At 37.3% G+C, this 26524-nt stretch overlaps 2 protein-coding genes across 2 annotated transcripts in view; one reads left to right on the top strand and one right to left on the bottom strand.

The window, feature by feature from the left end:
- Positions 1 to 124: 124 nt before the first annotated feature.
- Positions 125 to 14523, bottom strand: LOC105383474 (RIB43A-like with coiled-coils protein 2). The gene is made up of 9 exons (XM_038120631.2): positions 14060 to 14523; positions 13382 to 13522; positions 12029 to 12189; positions 11498 to 11633; positions 10758 to 10862; positions 10150 to 10289; positions 1559 to 1646; positions 1124 to 1230; positions 125 to 654 (listed from the first exon to the last, which is right to left on the bottom strand). Exons 1-9 carry the CDS (start codon positions 14183 to 14185, stop codon positions 513 to 515), a joined length of 1146 nt encoding a protein of 381 aa, XP_037976559.2. The 5' UTR covers positions 14186 to 14523; the 3' UTR covers positions 125 to 512.
- A 160-nt stretch (positions 14524 to 14683) lies between these two features.
- The window catches only part of LOC105383502, a 54415-nt gene continuing 42574 nt past the window's right edge, over positions 14684 to 26524 (top strand). Inside the window, exon 1 of the mRNA XM_048625586.1 lies at positions 14684 to 15048. Coding sequence (XP_048481543.1) covers positions 14856 to 15048 — 193 coding nt within the window. The 5' untranslated portion in view covers positions 14684 to 14855. The remainder of the gene's footprint in view (positions 15049 to 26524) is intronic.

The following is a 26524-nucleotide window of genomic DNA, read 5'->3' on the forward strand; positions in this document are numbered from 1 at the left end:
TATAAATAATTATGATCTATATTTGTCAATAAATAATCTAGTTTAATACGTTATTGTTATTAATTTCTGTAACCATATAATTTAACATAATAAAAATGCCAAATACGTATAAAAAAAAACAAAATAAAATATCGGGGTAAGTTTATTTTTACTTGATTACATATTGATCAGGTCATAAATAAATACTTAATTATGAATTTTACTATTGAACCAAATTATAATTTTCTCATATAAAGCAAGCTATTCATTTCAAAAAGCTAAATTATACCGCTGTTGTAGTTATGTGTCGCATTAAATTTTTCGTTCAAGCCAAGCCAAACAAAACAGACACGTAGGCATGTAGTACTGTGGTAATTTTTTACACTTTAGGTACACTAGAAAAACGCACTGGCGCATAGTTCAAGAGACCCCAGATAGAGAGTCTTGTCTTAATTTAAACTCTATATAGGTAGAGAGTCAAGAGATACATACATTTCTAGTGTACCTAGGAACAAATGCCACACATCTCTCTCTTATCTAGTAGTGGTATTAAACTGCGCGTAATACTCTTCAGTGGGCGCGTTGTTGTTGACGACCTCTCTCATATACTTCTCCTTCTCCTTCTGCTGCAGAGCTAGCAGCTGGTTCTCTTCCATCAGTTGGCGGGCCAGCTCTCTGGAGGAATTGAATAATTAAATTATAAATATTTAGCAGATAATCATGTACGTACGTACAGGTTTTTGCAGAAGAGGTTTTTCAAAAGAAAGAGAAAGAAAATCTCAATTTAGGAAATGAATTTGTATGGATTGACGTTTCTTAAATCGATATTTGACACTAAATCTAGATTTAATATGTTTGTGCAAGTGGCCCTTAGAGTTAGCACCTTTCGGCTTACGCCACTTACCACTTTTGCAATATCCTGTAGAGTGTGCAGAAATATTTACTCGGTATTCGGAAAAGAGCAACTACAATAGTTCATTCATTACGAGTGACTGCAATATTAATAAGAGATTTCTGCTTCGTATTTTAAAACTACGATCTTCATTCCTCCCATAATCCTCCAAATATGGCAGAAGGATTACCTATGTCCAACTGCAAACTTCTACTGAATAATGTAAATCTGTTCAAGTATGTAGGTAAGTACCTGCGTTTCCTCTTATCTTCAAGGTCCAGCGAAGCCACTTCTCGCTGTATAGAATTGGACAGCGCCTGCCACTCGGCTTCTGTTTTAGCTTCTTCGTCGCGTTTGGCCTGGAAGAAGAGAATGTGGGTAAGAAAGGAAATAATAATCATAAGAGGAGTTAAGTTACTACAAGCGTTACCAATACCAATGGCCTTTACCAGACCCTCTAGTACGCTAGGCCGCTACAAGGGTTCGTTATCAACGTAAATAAACGTCACTATGTCACGATTCGTCATAAATACTGCGCTGTGATTGGTAGAACGCACATTAAACAACTTAATCGAAGTTGAATAGACCCGTGTAGCCTCTGGTCAGGATACGTACTTCCTATAGTGATTATAATAATACTGACGTACTGACTATAATAATACTTAAAATAATACTTCTATGTCATACCTTGGCGGCGATCATTTGTTCCTTCTGTGCCTCATGGAACTTCTTTAGTTGCTCTTGATTCATGCCTTTGTACATGTAGCCTATGGCTCTGTGGAAAAATATAAGTCAACAGGTGTGAACCAGGGCACATCTATAACATAACATTATAACCAATCCAAACGTTCTACTTTTCATAACGTTAATTAAGAGACTCATGTCTGTAGGCGCGCGTGATGTTTCGCCGTTTCGCGACTTTACCCATAGAAAGAAAGAGGCGACGGTAGTTATTGAGTGTTAAAGGCCACAGAGTAATATTCAAAATTAAGGCTGTCACTAAAGCTGGAAGAAAATCAGAATCTGTCAAATCTAGTGAGGGGGGGTTGAGGTATGCGGGGCGTTCTACGGACAATGACATGAAATTTTAACATAGTACTCGAAAACATAAAAGTGAAGACATGCCACTTTGTTAAAAATATACTAAGTAAGTAAGTAATATTGTTTTGTGATACGAAAATATTTATTTTTATTTGAAAGTATTTTTAATATTTATTAATTAATTATATATAAAGTCGTACCCGTGCCGATATTTATACAGGTTGTTGCAAAAAGGGTTTAATACTATGCCGAAACCTACGTGTGCAGCATGTTATTGATGTTATTTCTAAGCCAGGAAATGAAATCAGAATGTAAAAAAATCGCGAAAATATTATCAGAGTTTAATAGTTCAGGGTGTTGTATTAAACTCTGCCCCCGTGTGAGGTATAAGAATAGTAAATAAAAAAAGTATAGTTAGCCGAAAGGGCGTTACTCAGGCGTCACTCTGAAAAACTTTTATCCTACGTAATTTTTTATATTCGTGAAAAAAACGCTTCTTAATATAATTTTTTTTGGTCACGTGACCTTTTAGTTAGACGACCTGTTTTTTTTTGGTGTTTCAAAAGCAGAACAGTAGTTTGCAGAACAGTAGTTTGCAGAACAGTAGTTTGCAGAACAGTAGTTTGCAGAACAGTAGTTTGCAGAACTCTGCATATACAGGGTGTCACAAAAGGTTACGTAGCTGGCAAAGGGATATGGGGAGGTCACTAGAAAAATAATAACATGTAAGTACCCCCGCAAGGGAGTACATTAGTACAAGGCGTGAGTGTGTGTGTTTTTTTTTTAAGTACTTATGTGTATTTGGGATATGATAGAAATAATATTTTTGTTTCTTAAAAACCAAAAAATTTACACCTTGCTGCGCTCTTTTGCTCACTGTAAGTACACCTACAAATATTGCTGTATTTAAAAAAACGGTTTTGTAATAACGATTATAAAAAAAAGGTTATTTTCATGTCAAGGAGTCATTTACCTAATTACGATTTCACTCAACAGCAGGTGAACTGAAAAAATAAGTTCTAGTTCTATCATCACTTTAGATCGCAAACATTGTAACTCCACTTTTCTCGGCGAAAAGTACTCTTTGGTGTCAATAGAAACGTTTTTTGAATTCACATGTTTTCCTCTTTATTCGAAAAAAAAAAAACTGTATTCCGCATTTTACCATTTGTTTTCCTCTAAACCCCAAACCGTGATTTTTAAACAAGAAAACTTAGTAATTACCCTTTATTCTCTTATACAACGTGCGATGTAGGCGAACGTGAACGAAAACTATGCAATAAGCCTTTGTTTTTATTACTACTTTAGTAAATTACAATAACATACTCAACAATATTAATTTTTTTTTGCAATGTTATGTTGTTAAATTAAGATCGGTGAAGAGAGCGGTGGTAGCTCAGTCGGGTAAGCGCCCGCTTCTCAAGCAAGAGATGCGGGTTCGAATCCCGGCGCTGACATGTACCAATGAGTTATTTTAACTTAAGTACAATGTATACCATCGCTCTTACGGTGAAGGAAAACATCGTGAGGAAACCTGCATATCTAGATTTAGCACATCTAGATATGTGAACCCACCAACCCGCAGTGGACCAGCGTGGTGGGAAATGGTCCAAGCTTAGGAAGGCAGTTTAGACCTTGGGGATATGCACAAAGGTTCCACTCGAGGGAGCCAGGTGCAGGTACTTACACCCCCACAGAGAATAGAATAGAATAGAATAGAATAGAATTAACATGAAGTTACTTTCAACTTTTTTTTGCATCTATGCGTCGAATCACAGCATGACGGCTGCTGCAGCTTCCTGCTGTCCTGTCCTCCAACCAATCCCACCAGTACTGCAGGTTGCGTCGAATACGAGCCATTCTCTTCGACTTGACAAGACAGGTGCTCCCGGAAGGATCATAGATCGCACGGAACCCGTACCGTATAGAGGCAACGGACTCCTTTGCAACAGCCCCCCAGATTCGGAAGTAGCACATGCACTGCATGGCGAGCACAGCTGCAGCAATTTTTTCGTAATGAATCATTGGGATGTCATCCCCGAAGGAGGCTCTCAGCCTACCTCACGACCTGTGTGACATTAGAAAAATGCACTGTGCTAACGCCGTTTGCGAGCTTGATTTGCAGGACCGCGTTGTATGCCAAGTTCCACAGCAGAGGGGTCCAAGACCTACCGCTGTGGAACTCCGCAACTGAACTTCTTCTGTGAAAACAAACCCTCTCTTTTCGCATCCTTAATGTACTTGTTAGACACGTATGACCTCTGTCAATTTTCTGCAGATAAGAAGACAAGTGATGGTATACAAGAGCCGCCCTAAAGGTTCGCCCTCTAGGGGATAGAGTTGAACGCGGTTACTATTTTTAAGCAAACAGCCAGCGCAACAACTCGCCCGTGGTTCTTATCCTGCTCCGACAATGAACGAACGCAAAGTATTGTACCCACTATTCGAATCCGCATTTCGGATGCCAAACTGACTGTCCGAAAGGTCGAAACCGTACCACCACAGAGGTATGACTCGTTCGAAGAGCTTATCAGGCTCTTACAGCAATCAGATGTGTCGGTACACTGAAAGATAATCTACAGGCCTGCTTTATTTATTTAGGAGCACTAATGGCCTCCTTTCAGTCATTGAGTCACTGGCACTCAGGCTGCGGTTGAACAGGAAGATAGACTGTCTAAACAAATCATTTTTAGGCTAGTTAAAAAAAACTTTAGGTGGGTAGTATGCCAACTAGAACTACAAATAAAACAGTATTTTTGTCTCCTCTAAAATTTGGTCACGAGGAGTTACGATAATTACGATCTAAGGTGACGCTGACGATATTTTATACATGGTATTGAAAAAAGGGTATAAAGCTTAGCCAAAAGTGGATTTAGGTGCCATTCTGATCCACTTTTCTTCTACAATTTTGAAAATTCACGTAACAAAACCTTTTACATAGAAACTTATTCGATCACGTGACTTTTTACTATAGAGACCGAATTTATTTTTCGAGAATTTCCAAAACTTGGAGAACAAAAGTTGTTCAGAATAACCCCTGAGTCAAACCCTTTCGGCACAGTATACCCTTTTTGCAACATCCTGTATAGGTAATATCAGGTTTATAAAAGACCTGGGCCTGTAGAGTGAGACTCGGCATGGGGAGTCATAATTTATAGATCTTTTAGGTTGCAGTGGCGAATGGGCACTGGTAGCCCTCCCCTTTTCTATAACTATAACTATAGGTAATTTTATGGCAATTTAAATATGGTATAACATTTATCTATTTGAAAAAATCATTAAAAATATACATTACCTATCACCCTAATTTAAAAAAAAAATTCAGCCCTTACTTTAAACTTATAACACCCCTCTATTTCCTTCAGGGGTTAAAAAACCTGTGTATTTAATATTTTCTTATGAGTTTTTTTTTTAAATACTAGGCTCTTACATAGTTGTACATAATATTATGCGGTATTTTATTCCACTTGTAACGCATAAAATTCATAGCTACAGTAAACATTTCATTTTTTTCATGGCGAGATACAGTCGCACTTAACCGCTTTTTTGCAAAGCTTGTTAAATAGATTTAAAAAATTATGTAAATTTTAGATCTTCAATTTTTAAAAATACTTACTTATTTTTAACAACCTGTAGTGTACAGACTACCACATCTTAAAATATATATATTTTTAATTAACTACGGTTTTTGGTTTCAAATAAAACAAATTATGAACTTACTTTTCAACACCCTGTATATTGTGTAGCTTACCTACCATACACAACCGTTAAAATAAAATAAATTACCCCTCAGAATATAAACAGGCTCGCGCTTTGGCATACTGCATTGACCGTATAGTTCTTATTCGGAGAATCTAATAAGTGTCATTATGTGCAATGTTTACCTTTATCTATGCATCTGTAACTCTATAGTAAAAAATGTAAACAAATCGAAAAGGCGAAATGTTTTCTAAGAACTTTCGGCTTTTCTGCATCTAAAATGATTAGAAAATTAACTTTCCATAGCAAATGCATATGTATTATAATACTTGTAGTCATAATTTGTTGATTTAATCAGTTTTTGTGAAATATTTGATAAAAAATAAAATGGCGTGGGTATCGCTCCTAACAGGCCGCCACCAGGGCGACGACTGAAGAAATCTGAAATCTGTCACGGTGTCATCATTTTTAAACCGGAATTTATTAGTTTTTTGCAAAAAAAGTTGACTTCTGGTCCATTAAATCCAACTCTGTAAGGTAACTTTGTTAAGAATTTAATTACCTACACATACATATAAGATTCCATGAAAATGGGCCCTCTGATTTCGAGGGTTTTTTCATAATAAGTCAAAAAATGGCAAAAGACATGGTGTGTTTGCATTTTTTTTAACATACTTATTATAATCCTGCACCAATTTATAAGCAACTAACATGTTCAGTATACCCTCTGCTACAATATATATTTTTATCAATGTGATAGAAGCCACCGTTTTTCCAATCTAATCAAGTATATCAAGCCGACTTTAGCATTTTAGCTTTAAGGATCCTCTTAAGGGGATTCGCCTTTTCGATTTGTTTACATTTTTTACTATAGAGTTACAGATGCATAGATAAAGGTAAACATTGCACATAATGACACTTATTAGATTCTCCGAATAAGAACTATACGGTCAATGCAGTATGCCAAAGCGCGAGCCTGTTTATATTCTGAAGGGTAATTTATTTTATTTTAACGGTTGTGTATGCTAGGTAAGCTACACAATATACAGGGTGTTGAAAAGTAAGTTCATAATTTGTTTTATTTGAAACCAAAAACCGTAGTTAATTAAAAATATATATATTTTAAGATGTGGTAGTCTGTACACTACAGGTTGTTAAAAATAAGTAAGTATTTTTAAAAATTGAAGATCTAAAATTTACATAATTTTTTAAATCTATTTAACAAGCTTTGCAAAAAAGCGGTTAAGTGCGACTGTATCTCGCCATGAAAAAAATGAAATGTTTACTGTAGCTATGAATTTTATGCGTTACAAGTGGAATAAAATACCGCATAATATTATGTACAACTATGTAAGAGCCTAGTTTTAAAAAAAAAACTCATAAGAAAATATTAAATACACAGGTTTTTTAACCCCTGAAGGAAATAGAGGGGTGTTATGAGTTTAAAGTAAGGGCTGAATTTTTTTTTAAATTAGGGTGATAGGTAATGTATATTTTTAATGATTTTTTCAAATAGATAAATGTTATACCATTTTTAAATTGCCATAAAATTACCTATAGTTATAGTTATAGAAAAGGGCAGGGCTACCAGTGCCCATTCGCCACTGCAACCTAAAAGATCTATAAATTATGACTCCCCATGCCGAGTCTCACTCTACAGGCCCAGGTCTTTTATAAACCTGATATTACCTATACAGGATGTTGCAAAAAGTGTATACTGTGCCGAAAGGGTTTGACTCAGGGGTTATTCTGAACAACTTTTGTTCTCCAAGTTTTGGAAATTCTCGAAAAATAAATTCGGTCTCTATAGTAAAAAGTCACGTGATCGAATAAGTTTCTATGTAAAAGGTTTTGTTACGTGAATTTTCAAAATTGTAGAAGAAAAGTGGATCAGAATGGCACCTAAATCCACTTTTGGCTAAGCTTTATTACCCTTTTTTCAATACCTTGTATAAAATATCGTCAGCGTCAACTTAGATCGTAATCATCGTAACTCCTCGTGACCAAATTTTAGAGGAGACAAAAATACTGTTTTATTTGTAGTTCTAGTTGGCATACTACCCACCTAAAGTTTTTTTAACTAGCCTAAAAATGATTTGTTTAGACAGCCTATCTTCCTGTTCAACCGCAGCCTGAGTGCCAGTGACTCAATGACTGAAAGGAGGCCATTAGTGCTCCTAAATAAATAAAGCAGGCCTGTAGATTATCTTTCAGTGTACCGACACATCTGATTGCTGTAAGAGCCTGATAAGCTCTTCGAACGAGTCATACCTCTGTGGTGGTACGGTTTCGACCTTTCGGACATTCAGTTTGGCATCCGAAATGCGGATTCGAATAGTGGGTACAATACTTTGCGTTCGTTCACTGTCGGAGCAGGATAAGAACCACGGGCGAGTTGTTGCGCTGGCTGTTTGCTTAAAAATAGTAACCGCGTTCAACTCTATCCCCTAGAGGGCCAACCTTTAGGGCGGCTCTTGTATACCATCACTTGTCTTCTTATCTGCAGAAAATTGACAGAGGTCATACGTGTCTAACAAGTACATTAAGGATGCGAAAAGAGAGGGTTTGTTTTCACTGAAGAAGTTCAGTTGCGGAGTTCCACAGCGGTAGGTCTTGGACCCCTCTGCTGTGGAACTTGGCATACAACGCGGTCCTGCAAATCAAGCTCGCAAACGGCGTTAGCACAGTGCATTTTTCTAATGTCACACAGGTCGTGAGGTAGGCTGAGAGCCTCCTTCGGGGATGACATCCCAATGATTCATTACGAAAAAATTGCTGCAGCTGTGCTCGCCATGCAGTGCATGGGCTACTTCCGAATCTGGGGGGCTGTTGCAAAGGAGTCCGTTGCCTCTATACGGTACGGGTTCCGTGCGATCTATGATCCTTCCGGGAGCACCTGTCTTGTCAAGTCGAAGAGAATGGCTCGTATTCGACGCAACCTGCAGTACTGGTGGGATTGGTTGGAGGACAGGACAGCAGGAAGCTGCAGCAGCCGTCATGCTGTGATTCGACGCATAGATGCAAAAAAAAGTTGAAAGTAACTTCATGTTAATAAAATATTAGATCTTAATTTAACAACATAACATTGCAAAAAAAAATTAACATTGTTGAGTATGTTATTGTAATTTACTAAAGTTGTAATAAAAATAAAGGCTTATTGCATAGTTTTCGTTCACGTTCGCCTACATCGCACGTTGTATATGAGAATAAAGGGTATAATTACTAAGTTTTCTTGTTTAAAAATCACGGTTTGGGGTTTAGAGGAAAACAAATGGTAAAATGCGGAATACAGTTTTTTTTTTCGAATAAAGAGGAAAACATGTGAATTCAAAAAACGTTTCTATTGACACCAAAGAGTACTTTTCGCCGAGAAAAGTGGAGTTACAATGTTTGCGATCTAAAGTGATAATAGAACTAGAACTTATTTTTTCAGTTCACCTGCTGTTGAGTGAAATCGTAATTAGGTAAATGACTCCTTGACATGAAAATAACTTTTTTTTAATAATCGTTATAACAAAACCGTTTTTTTTAATACAGCAATATTTGTAGGTGTACTTACAGTGAGCAAAAGAGCGCAGCAAGGTGTAATTTTTTTGGTTTTTAAGAAACAAAAATATTATTTCTATCATATCCCAAATACACATAAGTACTTAAAAAAAAAATACACACTCTCGCCTTGTACTAATGTACTCCCTTGCGGGGGTACTTACATGTTATTATTTTTCTGGTGACCTCCCCATATCCCTTTGCCAGCTACGTAACCTTTTGTGACACCCTGTATATGCAGAGTTCTGCAAACTACTGTTCTGCTTTTGAAACACCAAAAAAAAACAGGTCGTCTAACTAAAAGGTCACGTGACCAAAAAAAAAATATATGAAGAAGCGTTTTTTTCATGAATATAAAAAATTACGTAGGATAAAAGTTTTTCAGAGTGACGCCTGAGTAACGCCCTTTCGGCTAACTATACTTTTTTTATTTACTATTCTTATACCTCACACGGGGGCAGAGTTTAATACAACACCCTGAACTATTAAACTCTGATAATATTTTCGCGATTTTTTTACATTCTGATTTCATTTCCTGGCTTAGAAATAACATCAATAACATGCTGCACACGTAGGTTTCGGCATAGTATTAAACCCTTTTTGCAACAACCTGTATAAATATCGGCACGGGTACGACTTTATATATAATTAATTATTAAATATTAAAAATACTTTCAAATTAAAATAAATATTTTCGTATCACAAAACAATATTACTTACTTAGTATATTTTTAACAAAGTGGCATGTCTTCACTTTTATGTTTTCGAGTACTATGTTAAAATTTCATGTCATTGTCCGTAGAACGCCCCGCATACCTCAACCCCCCCTCACTAGATTTGACAGATTCTGATTTTCTTCCAGCTTTAGTGACAGCCTTAAAGGCTACATCTATCCTCTTCTATCATTTAGTCTATCTGTCCGGCAATCCAGAAATCATCGCGGAGGCTCCTTTACTGCACGAAAAAAGGCCAGAAATCTAGTAAATACCTACCTATTGGTCCCCAAAGCGCTCTTGGCCACGTCCGGGTTCTCAGTCAGCATGTCCGAGGTGAGGTGGTTGTACATCTCTGCAGTATTGTCTGCTTCTTCCTGCTCCTTTATTATGTCCTCTAGCTGCTTCTTCTCGGCTGCCTGTTGGTATAAAAATGTTGGAAAACTTTAGTGGTAACTAGTTACCACGAAGAGACTTCAGGGAGACGCTGCCGCTCGAAGACCTTAGTTAGGTAATAGGTACCTACAATACTTACATATGTAGTTCTAAAAATCTACAAGTGACGTGAGAGTGGGCTGCTTAGAAGTGCCGAAGTAAGCACCCCTGTATGCGTAGACTCGAGGACATGATTTGGAAAAATTGCCACAATAGTGTGAGACACCTTTCAAAGACCGCTGCTGACGTTACCTTAGACAAGTGTTTGGTTTTCGAGGAAAGCTATTTGGGGCAGGTCTGTACAGTGTACAACAGTGTTTAATATTATCTCTCACCACCGTGACAAAGATCAGTCCAGCTCTAATATTTGTCTCCGACACGGTTTGAATAATATTTTTTTAGAGTAGGTAACGCCCGAATTTAAGAGCTTTTTGACACTTTAAAAAACTTACCAAAGCCTCGTTGTATCTCAAGTTGGCATGCCCGAGGCGTAGCCGGCACTCGCGCTCCAGTCGGTCCAGCTCGCCCGCGCGCGCGTCCCGCGCCTTTATTGCCATCTGTACATTGGGAGGTCTTGTTAGGAAGTTAGGGGAAATACAACTCTGTCCAAATTCTATTCTGTAGGTGTAGACTACACAAGAGGAAGATTTTATGAATCACATATTAACTTCTTATGTTATTTTCCGACAATGGCTAAGTAGTTACTAACTACTTAACTATTTTTGTGCAGTTTGTTTGAATTTTGTGCTACCATATGCAAAATAGTAAGAGTTTGTCCACCATTTAGAACTTTTTGTTTAATCTGCGGGTGTTATAGCGGAATTCATTCTTTCAAACACCACATGTCACACCCCAATATATGCCTCCATGTATGGACTCTAGATAAATAAACCCTACTTTAGACTGCCAGTCTCTCGTCTACATAAGTAGTCAGTGTGCCTACCTACTATGTAGATATAAGCAAAACGTTGAAAAGATGCTCGAGGAGTTTCTCTCATCATTTCGTTCCTCCTTAATGAAATTGCCTTTGTGAAATGGTGATAGAGTAATATTATATGACAATCGACAAATAATTGTAAAATTTAAGGTCGAATAACTATCATCATCCGACCCATCACGTCCCCACTGCTGGGGCACGGGTCTCCTTCCATGGAAGGAAGGCTTTAGGCCTAGTCCACCACGCTGGCCATACCATGTAAGCGTCCTCGGCCTTCCTCCGCTCATCCTCGGCGGCCCTCCGCTCCCGCATCTGCTGCTGCAGCCAGGAGTTCCTCTGCTCGGCCATCAGCTTGCGACGCTCCTCGTAGTTCAGGTCTTCGCCTTCGAATCTGGTTAGTGATGAGGAAGAAAAAGTAGTTGAAAACTCTGATTTACAGCACCACTCGACATTGTTTATTGGAGAAATTTATGTTGGCTTGAAGCGTTTCTAGGCTTCGGTGGCTTCGGCGGATTCCCCTATCGATTGTACAATATTATTGTCCTATAGAGTTAACATCTCAGCTTGATTTGTAAGGACCAAGCATCGAAGTAGAAAAAAAGGCGGAAGGAATCTCGCTAACTAAAAAATTAGGCACAGTAATGGCGGTGACACGAGAGTGTGTGCTTAGGTGCGTTTTTTTATACTTCGATGGGACCAAGATTAATTTTCAGGTGGCCACCGATGATAAGATGGCTGCTCTAGCCATTCAAACACCACCCTTTGCACCACTACCCCATATCTTACTTCTGAGCACTAGACAGTCCGACGGGCATGTCATCACCGGCCCTCGGAGGCAGTTGTTTCTTCAGCGCGTCAGGGTCGTTCAGGTCGAACTCTCGCCGGTCTTCGGGGCGCTGATAGCGCACCCGGTACTCGTCTATCTCGAGGCCTATGCGGCGACGCTCCTGGAGAGGATTAGGAGACAGTTTTAGTGGTATACCTAGATGAGAACCTAGTAACTTATCCAATGCGCAAGACCCTTTTTAGGTCCCTTTCGAGGTGCGGGTAGAATTTTCTTTTTTTCTCAACATGGCAGCCATTTTGGTCAAGTTACGTTGTTACTATTGTAACAATAGGCAAACGGTAAAATTACCTACATGAAAGGTGTCCTATGTCCTACGTCCGGCGTCCTAAAGACGAAGTTTCATGCGTTATGAAGACGTAGTATGTAGGTAGCTACATTATAGATAATAATACAATACAGAATAGTGCATTTGAACTAGAAAATTCAAAATAGTATACAGCTGCATGCTGTCTTGCTTGAGCTAGACGAATGCATTATGAGATTTTCTGAAAATAGGTGCGTTTAACCTAGTAAGTATAGTTACTGTTAGCAAATAGTATGAGTTAGGTAAGTATCTACACCTTCTAGAGTGTAATCTTGGGTGTTAATTCTAACAGAACACATTCCAAATCTAGGTAGCCATCTATTGCTTATTATAGGTTTTCCCTGATGTAATTGCGAAATCTGGAAAAGCTGCCAAGCAGATTAGCCGCCTATTTCATTCATGGACCTAGTGAGCTTTAAACGAGCACTAAGGAATGTAGGGTAATGAGCCAGCGGATTAAATCAGCTAATGGAGAGACTTGCATGCGTGTTTACACTCAAGTGCCTAACTAATTTGGTTACCGCGTCACACTTATTGTAGAGTTGGCAAATGGACCACAATTATAGTGTGTAACTGTATCACTACGCTACTACGTTTGCACTTTAAACTCTTCATGATGCATAATGGGTGACCTTGGTTTATAGTCCAGAGTTTACAGTGCATAAAGGTAGTTAATACATTATTAAGTATGAGCAAGATCTAATTATGACAATAATTGCTGATGATCAACATCAGGCATCATCATCATACGTAGTAAATATTTATGAAAACCCTTGGATTCTTAGGGCAGCCAGGGCAAATATTTGTGTAATAAGTTACTTAAGTACTTACGTATTTTCCTTGTGTCTAGTTGTTGTGTATTTATTTATCTATCTGTGTCTTCGATCAAAAAATTGCACAGTTATTTAGGTACATTATAACGGATGTGTGTGTAATAACCAAACATTATTATTAAACAAATCAAGGCAGAATATCATCGTCAGTCTACCTCCATCTCCCGAGCCTCCAGCACCACCGCCAAGTTGCTGTCCTTGATCATCTGCTGGGCGAAGGCGAGGTCTCGGCGCTCCTGCTCCTCTCTCTCAGCTCGCTTCTCCTCGATCTGGCGCTCCAGGAACGGGAGGTCCACCTGGAAGCATTTCATCGTACTACTCTAATTGACAAAAACCAGAGGTCATATTCACTAGCCTTGGCGTACCCGGCGTGACCCCCGGTTCTTGTTGGCCAGGTGCACAGATAATTCGCACGAGTAGTAGGTAGTAATTGTTATCCTCCATCGCATCCAGTGGCGTGTTTTGAGAGAAGACTATGTCCAGCAGTGGACTGCTATAGGTTGATTGATGATGAAAATTGATATCCTGGTAAGCCAGGTTAACAATGGATGTGATTGGCTGATCCTGTCGCCAAGGTGAAAAGCCTAGTAGCGTTTGTCACCGACTCGATAGCAAGAAAATCGAAGTCAACATTATCACGTGGTAGATCGTCTACAATACAATACAAGCGTCCTCTGTTGGACTTTGCTTCTTCGAAGGAGGCATTGTTTGTGTTGATAAAACTTGCTCCCATTGTCAATATTATATATGAGGCCCAGTCTAAACTTGAAATTACTAAGTATTTATTAATATTTCGATGAGAAGACCAAATAATATTTTGAAAAAGTCCTTACACCAATTTTCCGATTCCTGGCATTGAATATCCTGTTTCTTCTCTCCAGCTCACATTGTCTCCTCCTCTCCCTGTTCTGAGCTTCCTTCCGATCTTGGTCGTTCGCTATCTGCAGTTTCATAGACATCCTGGCTCAACTATGTACAAAAATCACCAGAAAAATATCCAAAAATTACAAAAACTCCAACGTTCAAAACAAATCAATGACACCTTTGACAAATCAAGGATCCAACAGCTTTGTTGCCATGGTAATATCAAGGAAAATGTGCCGAACAAAGAGTTTAATCATTACAACTTCCTCCTTTGTTTAAATAGGCTTAATAATACACTCTGCATACATACAAAGACTTTGTTCTAAAAGTTATGATTAACATTATCATGCATTTCATTTACTAGATCACCTATTGAACTCTTTATTCTCTTAGCAATATGAAGCTTTGCACGTTTTGTTGTTATTGAATCTTTTGAATGAAGCGATTTCAAGTCCAAATGTAGCGTTTGAACCCGGAAGTGGGTCCAGAAAGCTAGGCCATCAATGGGGTTGCCGAGTGCCCAAACATGCGCCACGCACACTGCGCAGTTCACGCCAATATCGTCAAAGCGCGGGAACCGTGGCAACTTCACCCACTCGGCCCACTCCACTCATTCCTCATTCGTTCAGTAGCTCGGAGCGAACACGCACGCGTCGCGTTTAAACGTACTAGCCGCGATAACGTTTCGGACAAAAACAATTGAACGTACAGAAAAGTGTCAAAGAAAAGTGAGACAGTGTTTTGTTTTGCCTGTTATGTGACAGTATGACAAGTGTGTTGAAGAAATCAAAAGGCTCTAAAGGAAAATCGGAATCTATGCAGGAGGATCTGCCTGCCAGATGGGGGGAAGACTCCCGGGGTGAGAAGACGGAAGATGTGGCCAAGCTGGTCCGCTACATCGACGATAGCATCGTCGGGAAAGGGAACTCTTTCTGTGGACCGTACGGCAGGAGGAAAGGTCAGTCCCGAAACATTTTTCTGGTCCAAGTGGCCTAAATAGAATATTAATCTTCGATCTATTTGTTTCTCGCGCACGTGCAAGGAGGAAAAAAGTTGTCGTTGCCAAAATAAATTGGTCCAATTGTTTACGAATGTCTTCCAATATGTCAGTGTTTGCTAATTGCGTTTAGGTGTTTAATCCGTGTGATTTGGACAGTTAGTTATCGATCATTCTTTTGTTTATGTTAGTCTAGGGGTGGCCCGATTTTATCTTGATGATGTTGTTAGTTTTGAAAGATAAGTCTGTTAAGACCTATTTATCTGTGATGTCAAGGAAAATGCCGTTTTCAATAATGTATCTTAAGTACATAGTTAGTATGGCTATGGCTAAGTACGGTAGGATACATTAGCATGCTCGGTTTTTGCTTAGTCTGACATGTTTGGAGTAAGTACCAATCCAATATCACTGTTGTATTGAATTCAAGTTTGTAGCAGCCTTTTAATTTTAAAATCAGAAATTAAGGATTCGTTTTCTTTACTTCATTTCTTGGTTCTTCATAATGTCTTCTTCCACATTATATACCTACCTACTTATTTTACGATCGTGTGGTCAAGAGTTTAGAGCGCTGTGGCTTTTGTATCGGCGGATGTACCAAGTTCGGATACTGTCTGGGGCGTAACTTTTTAAGTATAATAAAAATATCGGGTGATTATAATAAAATCCCTAAAGGTATACTTAACTATAACAATAATGTTAGCCGCCTTCATTTCTTATACATACATAATTAACGTAATTTCTTAAACTTAATGATTATCTACTCTACTTATCTCAATTTTTCCGGCACCTCAGCCGTTAAACTTATCAACTTTAAAACTTAAATAAAAATAATGTTTTAGCTACAAGATAAACACAGGAGTCTGTTGTTGTTAGCTGCCAAGGCCAGCGCTGTTTTAACTTTTAATTAAACTCCACGTGTTGATCGTATTGTGTTAATGTCTAGTTAACGTTAACCGGCGGCGGTGGCGGCGCGTTGTCTAGTTCTCCACAATACAGAGTAATAAAACCCTTTGATTGTATCTACCAATCGTTGGTTCTATAATAGAACTTAACACCGGTCTTACCACAAAAACTGGGACACTTTTAAAACAGATGTTTAGGACTGACATGAGAAATTACTTTTGGTGGTCATACATTTTTTGAAGCACAACCAAAGTTGGAATAGAGGTACTTAGATTAATAATACAATTATTATTGAATACTTAGGTAAATTTGGCCACTCACAATAACTATTGAACGGATGTCAATGATTAGTGATTAGGTCAGTGTGTCTGTGTCATATAGAGATGCTACAGTAATAGCCTAGCGAGATGGTACAGGTACCTTAACAATTCTTACCATAAAATAATTCGTCTTCCCTAGGTATTATACATATAAATAACACCACGAAGTTTTTCTAAAAGCTGACGTTACAGCACAAGAGCTAGAACAAAGCTATATTGCAAAGATAAGCAGGAGTGTTGGCATAAATTATTCACACGCCCACACAAGAACTGTGATGCGGGCGCTAAAGCTGTTTATCGAATGTCAATGTGAGAATACTAGTCAATAATGCACACTCCAGCTAGTTTCAATTTCAATATCGTATTATACATAGAAAAATAGAACATAGGTACTTCATCATGATCAGAAATAATTATCAACAGGGATGTTGATACTGCCCATTTACGATTTTACCATCACCGTTCTAGCATCTTCATCGTCATCATTATCCACACTATATACAATAGTGGGTAAAATCTGACGGTAAATACTCAAAGGAATCGACGTGAACGCACCGATATAAAGTTATGTATAAGACTTTCAATAAGAAAGCATCGGAACAATTTGCCCTAACAAGTTGCGGGAGAGCAAAAGAATGAGTTTTATTTACGAAATTTTCCTCATGCGATGCACGCATTTAATAACATCCACAAAAACATCGTATGACCATCAAGCTTCAAGTGAAAGGCTGTCTCACCAAACTGGTTCTACCCAGGGAATACTCGGGATCAAAAACCTGGACTGACATACTGTTTATTTACCATTTCTCCCACAAATATGGCCTCTATTACTCTCAGAATAAGATGAGAATCCTCACAAGAAAACCCTGACAGCTTCTGTAGTAAAATTGCTGGTAATTTCGTGGAAGCACGAAATTCAATGACGTATAATTTGAAGAGTTTGGTGGTGAGCTGATTGCGAAAAAACACAAAGTTTGGAATGTGAACAGTGTAGAGTCAGCGGTCCTAAAAAATACTGCGCATATTGCCATCACAGTTTTGTATTTCAAAATACTGCCACGCTGCATATTAATTAATCGCATTGTAAACTTAGTGCACGTTGTACTGAACGATTAAGAGACTTGTACACTATGGGAGTTGATAGAATAAAATTATACTTACATATATATTATTCATACATAACAATTGAAATGAAATTGATATCCACTACCTCTACAAGAATAACCGTAACGATAACTAAAGCATGGTCATGAATTTTCGTATACATGTAGGGTTGTAGGGACAGACATATAAAATCGAGAAGGTGATTTTGTCTTTTTTATATCGCCAATAAATATAAAATTAAATACACTTTACTGATTAATTTCATTTCAAATTTTCTCTAGATGGCATGGTAATATTTAAGTACCATTTCCTCCATGGCTATGAGCTGTGACATAGCCATAGCCAATATCCATGAAGAATAGTTATGTTATGTGCTATTAACAATTCCAGATTTTCCACACCTCCACTGAACTGCAAGCCTTCAATAAAATTGCACAACTAATCTGCATTGCACTTTAGATATCAATAAACGAACGGACCACGTTTCAACTCACGTGTAGTGTTTCCATGACTGATGATTCACTGTTCGCGGCCCATTGTAGTGTGACATCCGACCACGGTAGTCGCATTGTTTGATTCAAACTTGATGTTCCTGGGTAAATTACATGACAACGTTAAATATGTTATATTTTATCGTGCATTGCTACTTTCTTTTGGTTTAGATATGATACCAATATTTGCATGCATTTTCCTTAAGTTTTTGTTAAGCTGTAAGCTACGGTTTCTGGCCACACAATGGCTAATGTGTCGGTATTCGAAATATTTCGAATTTATTGAAAATTATTTTTTGCAGTCACTTATAGATCGTACCTTTATATCTTTCTCCAGACACACACATATACATGCTTTGTATTTGATTGGATTAATTGTTATTGCTGCATGCATAATATAACTAGCACTTATTGGTGCAAACACCAGACCATAAAATGATTCATTAGGTACTATTATGCATGTAGAGTTCTGATCAAGTACTAGTACTTTATGGGTACAGATAGCAAATATATTTAACCCCTCGGAACCCTATAATACACTCACGAGAAATGAAAAAAGTTCCAGTGACAGTAGCACCAAATTATAGTGTGACAAACTTATCTGTTCCGGTGAGAGCGAACTAAATTGATCCATATCTCATTACTTACTAATGAATTGTACCTATATTGTAAAAGATTAGATGGGTTTATTAACGCCGCCAGAGCGAATTAACAATACGAGCAAACTTAAACACACACACACACACACACAACACACGCACTCACGCCTTGAACTAAATGTACTCCCTTGCGGGGTAGGCAGAGGTGCATTGCTGCACCCACTTTTCGCCAGAGTGTTATGTTAGTCCCAATGTAATAGGGGGCGGGCCTATTGCCATTAATCGAGCAAACTTAAAATCTTATAAAATTAAGAAATATTAGACATTTATATGTCACCGGAACAGATAAGTTTGTGGCACTGTACTCCTAAACGGAAAAGCCTAGCTTAATGACGCCGTCTGCATATTTTGAAGTACCTAACTACATTTCACAGCGCACCAGAATATAAACTAAAATATTTCGATCAATTCTAAATTTAAATGTTTTTAATATTGGGGTCATCAGGAGTCGATATTTTGTAAGTGGATCTTTTTCATTGCTCGTGATTGTATATGTAGTACCTACTGTTCTTTACTTTCCTCTCTGTTGGCTGCAGTTCATGATATGCCCCACACCCTATTTACTCTATGCCCACATCTGATCCTTTTGTCTAGGAGGTCAAATAGTCTAGTATCTTATTTGGGTAACTCGCTGTAAATTTTGAAGTCAGCTTTTTCAGTGTTTAAAAAAACTGCCGGTTGTTTGTTGAAACCAACAATTAAAAAAAACTTGGTTTGTTGACTTTACGATGGGTTCGATTATATAATTTATGCAAAATATGTATACTTGTATAATATTATTATACAAGTTCCTTTAACTAAGGCATCTAATAATCAATAAGAAATCTACAACTACATGTTTAATCGTTGCAATTAATAATATTCTAGAATCCAATGATATTGTGCCGAAACTAACGACTACAAAATTCAGCAAAGTTGTCTTCTTCAGAGGCCTATATATGTCCAGCAGTGGACAACTACGGGCTGATGATGATAAAAGTCTTCTGTATTTTCGATGAACACCGTAAAGACATCCAAGGAACATCCCTCATTACTCATCATGATCTTCTTATTATTGTGCCTGCGATGATGGAACGAAGAACACAGAGTCACCATGCAAAAATAATGTCCTTGTTTAGTTTTCCTCTTGAAACCGCAGAAGATAAGCCTGTTTAGTATTTTTGTTGTCGTTTTTATATCACATGTGGTTTAATATTAAAAAAGGATATTTTTATTATATTTACTTATTTAACTATCTATATTAACCACAAATACGAGCAGCTATATCGTGTTGGCATTGGCGCCAGCGCCACAGTATGATGTTTAAGTTTTCTTAGACAAATGTGTATAATTTTCGGTATTTTAGATTATCGGAGCAGGTACATAATATTATGAATGGTAGGTACGGTCAGGTGCAAAGAAACCTGACCCCCCTTTCATACTAACAATGCTTCTGAGGGGGGTCAGGTTTATCTGCCCCTTACTGTACTAGGTACATATGCATTACTGTCCAAACTGTCGCCTTACTGTCGCTCATATAGAAACCCTAACAACTCCCAATTATTCGGCCAGCCCTCGCCTTGACGCGTTCTGCCCGAAAGGCTTCTCCAATCAGGAAAATTGCCTCAAACAAGTAGCCTCCAAGCCTTTTCATGACTTTTTTGTATGTCGATTTTGTCACCAACATAATTATTATACAGAGTGTTGCAAAAATGTTATAGTGAGCTGAAAGCGACATAGCTCGTTATTCTGAACAACATTTCTTCTACGCCGCGCCGATGACCTTTAAACATCACAACCTTAACTCATCATCATCAGATTTATCATATGACGATATTATTGATAAATTTTATCATGTAGTAGGTACCGAGGGATAATATTGTATTGTATTATCTGCGGATTACAACCAGATCACGCGGACCATGTGATGTTTAAACTTAAGGCTGTCACTAAAGCTGGAAGAAAATCAGAATCTGTCAAATCTAGTGAGGGGGGGTTGAGGTATGCGGGGCGTTCTACGGACAATGACATGAAATTTTAACATAGTACTCGAAAACATAAAAGTGAAGACATGCCACTTTGTTAAAAATATACTAAGTAAGTAATATTGTTTTGTGATACGAAAATATTTATTTTTATTTGAAAGTATTTTTAATATTTAATAATTAATTATATATAAAGTCGTACCCGTGCCGATATTTATACAGGTTGTTGCAAAAAGGGTTTAATACTATGCCGAAACCTACGTGTGCAGCATGTTATTGATGTTATTTCTAAGCCAGGAAATGAAATCAGAATGTAAAAAAATCGCGAAAATATTATCAGAGTTTAATAGTTCAGGGTGTTGTATTAAACTCTGCCCCCGTGTAATAAAAAAAGTATAGTTAGCCGAAAGGGCGTTACTCAGGCGTCACTCTGAAAAACTTTTATCCTACGTAATTTTTTATATTCATGAAAAAAACGCTTCTTCATATAATTTTTTTTTGGTCACGTGACCTTTTAGTTAGACGACCTGTTTTTTTTTGGTGTTTCAAAAGCAGAACAGTAGTTTGCAGAACTCTGCATATACAGGGTGTCACAAAAGGTTACGTAGCTGGCAAAGGGATATGGGGAGGTCACCAGAAAAATAATAACATGTAAGTACCCCCGCAAGGGAGTACATTAGTACAAGGCGAGAGTGTGTATTTTTTTTTTAAGTACTTATGTGTCTTTGGGATATGATAGAAATAATATTTTTGTTTCTTAAAAACCAAAAAATTTACACCTTGCTGCGCTCTTTTGCTCACTGTAAGTACACCTTCAAATATTGCTGTATTAAAAAAAACGGTTTTGTTATAACGATTATAAAAAAAAAGTTATTTTCATGTCAAGGAGTCATTTACCTAATTACGATTTCACTCAACAGCAGGTGAACTGAAAAAATAAGTTCTAGTTCTATCATCACTTTAGATCGCAAACATTGTAACTCCACTTTTCTCGGCGAAAAGTACTCTTTGGTGTCAATAGAAACGTTTTTTGAATTCACATGTTTTCCTCTTTATTCGAAAAAAAAACTGTATTCCGCATTTTACCATTTGTTTTCCTCTAAACCCCAAACCGTGATTTTTAAACAAGAAAACTTAGTAATTATACCCTTTATTCTCATATACAACGTGCGATGTAGGCGAACGTGAACGAAAACTATGCAATAAGCCTTTGTTTTTATTACTACTTTAGTAAATTACAATAACATACTCAACAATGTTAATTTTTTTTTGCAATGTTATGTTGTTAAATTAAGATCTAATATTTTATTAACATGAAGTTACTTTCAACTTTTTTTTGCATCTATGCGTCGAATCACAGCATGACGGCTGCTGCAGCTTCCTGCTGTCCTGTCCTCCAACCAATCCCACCAGTACTGCAGGTTGCGTCGAATACGAGCCATTCTCTTCGACTTGACAAGACAGGTGCTCCCGGAAGGATCATAGATCGCACGGAACCCGTACCGTATAGAGGCAACGGACTCCTTTGCAACAGCCCCCCAGATTCGGAAGTAGCCCATGCACTGCATGGCGAGCACAGCTGCAGCAATTTTTTCGTTTCAAACAGCAGCGCAACAACTCGCCCGTGGTTCTTATCCTGCTCCGACAGTGAACGAACGCAAAGTATTGTACCCACTATTCGAATCCGCATTTCGGATGCCAAACTGACTGTCCGAAAGGTCGAAACCGTACCACCACAGAGGTATGACTCGTTCGAAGAGCTTATCAGGCTCTTACAGCAATCAGATGTGTCGGTACACTGAAAGATAATCTACAGGCCTGCTTTATTTATTTAGGAGCACTAATGGCCTCCTTTCAGTCATTGAGTCACTGGCACTCAGGCTGCGGTTGAACAGGAAGATAGACTGTCTAAACAAATCATTTTTAGGCTAGTTAAAAAAAACTTTAGGTGGGTAGTATGCCAACTAGAACTACAAATAAAACAGTATTTTTGTCTCCTCTAAAATTTGGTCACGAGGAGTTACGATGATTACGATCTAAGGTGACGCTGACGATATTTTATACAAAGTATTGAAAAAAGGGTATAAAGCTTAGCCAAAAGTGGATTTAGGTGCCATTCTGATCCACTTTTCTTCTACAATTTTGAAAATTCACGTAACAAAACCTTTTACATAGAAACTTATTCGATCACGTGACTTTTTACTATAGAGACCGAATTTATTTTTCGAGAATTTCCAAAACTTGGAGAACAAAAGTTGTTCAGAATAACCCCTGAGTCAAACCCTTTCGGCACAGTATACCCTTTTTGCAACATCCTGTATAGGTAATATCAGGTTTATAAAAGACCTGGGCCTGTAGAGTGAGACTCGGCATGGGGAGTCATAATAATTTATAGATCTTTTAGGTTGCAGTGGCGAATGGGCACTGGTAGCCCTGCCCTTTTCTATAACTATAACTATAACTATAGGTAATTTTATGGCAATTTAAAAATGGTATAACATTTATCTATTTGAAAAAATCATTAAAAATATACATTACCTATCACCCTAATTTAAAAAAAAAATTCAGCCCTTACTTTAAACTTATAACACCCCTCTATTTCCTTCAGGGGTTAAAAAACCTGTGTATTTAATATTTTCTTATGAGTTTTTTTTTTAAAACTAGGCTCTTACATAGTTGTACATAATATTATGCGGTATTTTATTCCACTTGTAACGCATAAAATTCATAGCTACAGTAAACATTTCATTTTTTTCATGGCGAGATACAGTCGCACTTAACCGCTTTTTTGCAAAGCTTGTTAAATAGATTTAAAAAATTATGTAAATTTTAGATCTTCAATTTTTAAAAATACTTACTTATTTTTAACAACCTGTAGTGTACAGACTACCACATCTTAAAATATATATTTTTTTAATTAACTACGGTTTTTGGTTTCAAATAAAACAAATTATGAACTTACTTTTCAACACCCTGTATATTGTGTAGCTTACCTACCATACACAACCGTTAAAATAAAATAAATTACCCCTCAGAATATAAACAGGCTCGCGCTTTGGCATACTGCATTGACCATATAGTTCTTATTCGGAGAATCTAATAAGTGTCATTATGTGCAATGTTTACCTTTATCTATGCATCTGTAACTCTATAGTAAAAAATGTAAACAAATCGAAAAGGCGAAATGTTTTCTAAGAATTTTCGGCTTTTCTGCATCTAAAATGATTAGAAAATTAACTTTCCATAGCAAATGCATATGTATTATAATACTTGTAGTCATAATTTGTTGATTTAATCAGTTTTTGTGAAATATTTGATAAAAAATAAAATGGCGTGGGTATCGCTCCTAACAGGCCGCCACCAGGGCGACGACTGAAGAAATCTGAAATCTGTCACGGTGTCATCATTTTTAAACCGGAATTTATTAGTTTTTTGCAAAAAAAGTTGACTTCTGGTCCATTAAATCCAACTCTTTAAGGTAACTTTGTTAAGAATTTAATTACCTACACATACATATAAGATTCCATGTAAATGGGCCCTCTGATTTCGAGGGTTTTTTCATAATAAGTCAAAAAATGGCAAAAGAAATGGTGTGTTTGCAATTTTTTTTAACATACTTATTATAATCCTGCACCAATTTATAAGCAACTAACATGTTCAGTATACCCTCTGCTACAAAATATATTTTTATCAATGTGATAGAAGCCACCGTTTTTCCAATCTAATCAAGTATATCAAGCCGACTTTAGCATTTTAGCTTTAGGGATCCCCTTAAACGATATCGTTTATCGAACCGAGATAAAATTCTAAGACAATTCTAAAAATATAAGAGATTTAGGTTGACAAGACTCTTTGAATTTCTCCCAAAAAAAAAAAACACCTTACTGTTCGCTTGCTAAATAGTTGACTATTGTGTATCAATCATCGTCATCATCATCAGACAACAAACCTTCACTGCTGCTTTTTCGCCTAGCAGATTTTAAGGGTTACATGTAAATCATTGACATTGACTATAAACACCGGCGTCTTCGACAACGCTTGCTTAACACACCAAGAACAAAAATAACTGTTTTGTGCCCTGTAAATAACCTTATGATAACTTTCAGAAGCTTAACTGAGAATCGCTTTAGCCCAACCCACAGCTTCATGAAACTATTTCGGAACCCGAATCGATCGGTATGCAAAATAAATATGATCAAACTGCTCCGGATTACATACTGAATATTTTCGCGAATGTAGTGTGACTGTGAACTAAAGGAACTAACCTTTGGACCCAAATAACGATTAGCGTCTGTTTGATGGATGTGGCGCCTGCTACTGAGCGCTGCCATGCCGCTAGCTTTAAAAATAGGAGAGTGATTTGTCGACAAAATTATTTTGCTACGACCTCTTTACTTTTAGTAAGTAGTCTTCTTAGCGTGTCGGTGAAAAACACTAAACTAGAGCCAGTCAGATTTAGCTCAGTTGCGCGATTCGATAAATCATTGTAGGGCTTGACTTTCTGTTAAAGAAAATTCGGAAAGATTGGATAGCAGCTACCGCCAAATGTCCAGCATTAACAAGGCATAGTTAATATGTCCAGCATTAACAGTGAACTGCAATTGCTGGATGATAACGAACAGAAGCCCATCAATAGGTATAAATCTGTGCAATAATCCAGAATAATAAGTAAAATGACTCTTGTAGGCGTAAATTATGATTATTATGCAACAAGTTAACTCACAAGTAGATGCTTGGCTTATAATCGACTCATCTACGCGAGTCGCATCCACCTGTCCTTATGCAGGCCGCGTGTCGACATTGAGAACGCTTCATTTACAATGCAAACACAAACAAGAACCGACCCACACCGGTTCCGAACTTAGCATCATTTGAAGAATTTCGATGTATTGGAGGTTTTGATTGATTTGTATGATGCGTCGTAACTGAATATTCTTGGTTTTTGTCCTTTTCTGTGCTTTCTTGAATTTAGTTTCACAACCTGCGAATCATACTTAATATTACTGTACAGGAATGATAAAAAATTGTATGAGGATGGTGTAGGTAATAAACTCAAAACTACTAAAGTGATTTTAAAACTCTTTCAGCTTTACAATGCTTACTAACCCTGAATGTAGTAAGTATTATTAGCCACTTTTTATCTTTTTACTCTTTAAAAATGTTGCAAAAGTCATCTTCATCTCATCTTCAAATAAAAAAATACACAAATTCGGCTGCAAAACGAATTTCGTTCACATGATATTGTAAAGCACAATTTGATCAACACACAAATGATTGCCAATAAGGATACCAAATAAACCATGCAGAAAGATTTCCCCTTCATCCGTCGCTAGTCGCTAGTCGCTACCACAACTCGTGTTTATATTCGATTCTTTCTGGCATCGTGCCTATAATGTATGTGAGCCCTCATGTCGTATATTAATTACGGTAAACTACGTTTTTCCTGCATCAGCTGAACTATTATGTAATCGTGTAACGTTATAGGATATGAAACGGTGTTATTATAATCATTATGGTTAGAACTGGGTCAGGGAGTCTTCTCTAAATTATCTTCTGTTCTTCTGATTAGCTCTCCATCATTTGAATCGTTACTGTGACTAACTATCTATTCCTAGGATTATTAGTGCTCTCGTTTTTTGAGTCATACGTTTAAGTTTTTTCATACCAAATAAACGTAATTTTCATGCCTGCGCGGCGTCACAGTTTTTAGCTAATTTTTGATTGGTCCCGAAAATTTTAAACTTACCGTATGGCTTCTAATCTCTATATCATTTTACTATTAACTCTCGCTTTTTGTAACTCTACTTTTAAATTCTGTACAACCAATAAGTAATTTATTATTAATTATCAAAACTGTAGACGAATTAAAAACGAAAGGTCACAGCAATGACCGTTCCTTTCCAATTCAATATAAATAAAGTTAGTGCATAAGATTAATATCTTAGGAAGGAACTAGCTGTGTAGAATTTGCTATAGCTATTTATTTCACAACCTCT

The sequence above is a fragment of the Plutella xylostella genome, chromosome 14, assembly GCF_932276165.1.
Source record: "Plutella xylostella chromosome 14, ilPluXylo3.1, whole genome shotgun sequence".
NCBI classification, from domain to species: domain Eukaryota; kingdom Metazoa; phylum Arthropoda; class Insecta; order Lepidoptera; family Plutellidae; genus Plutella; species Plutella xylostella.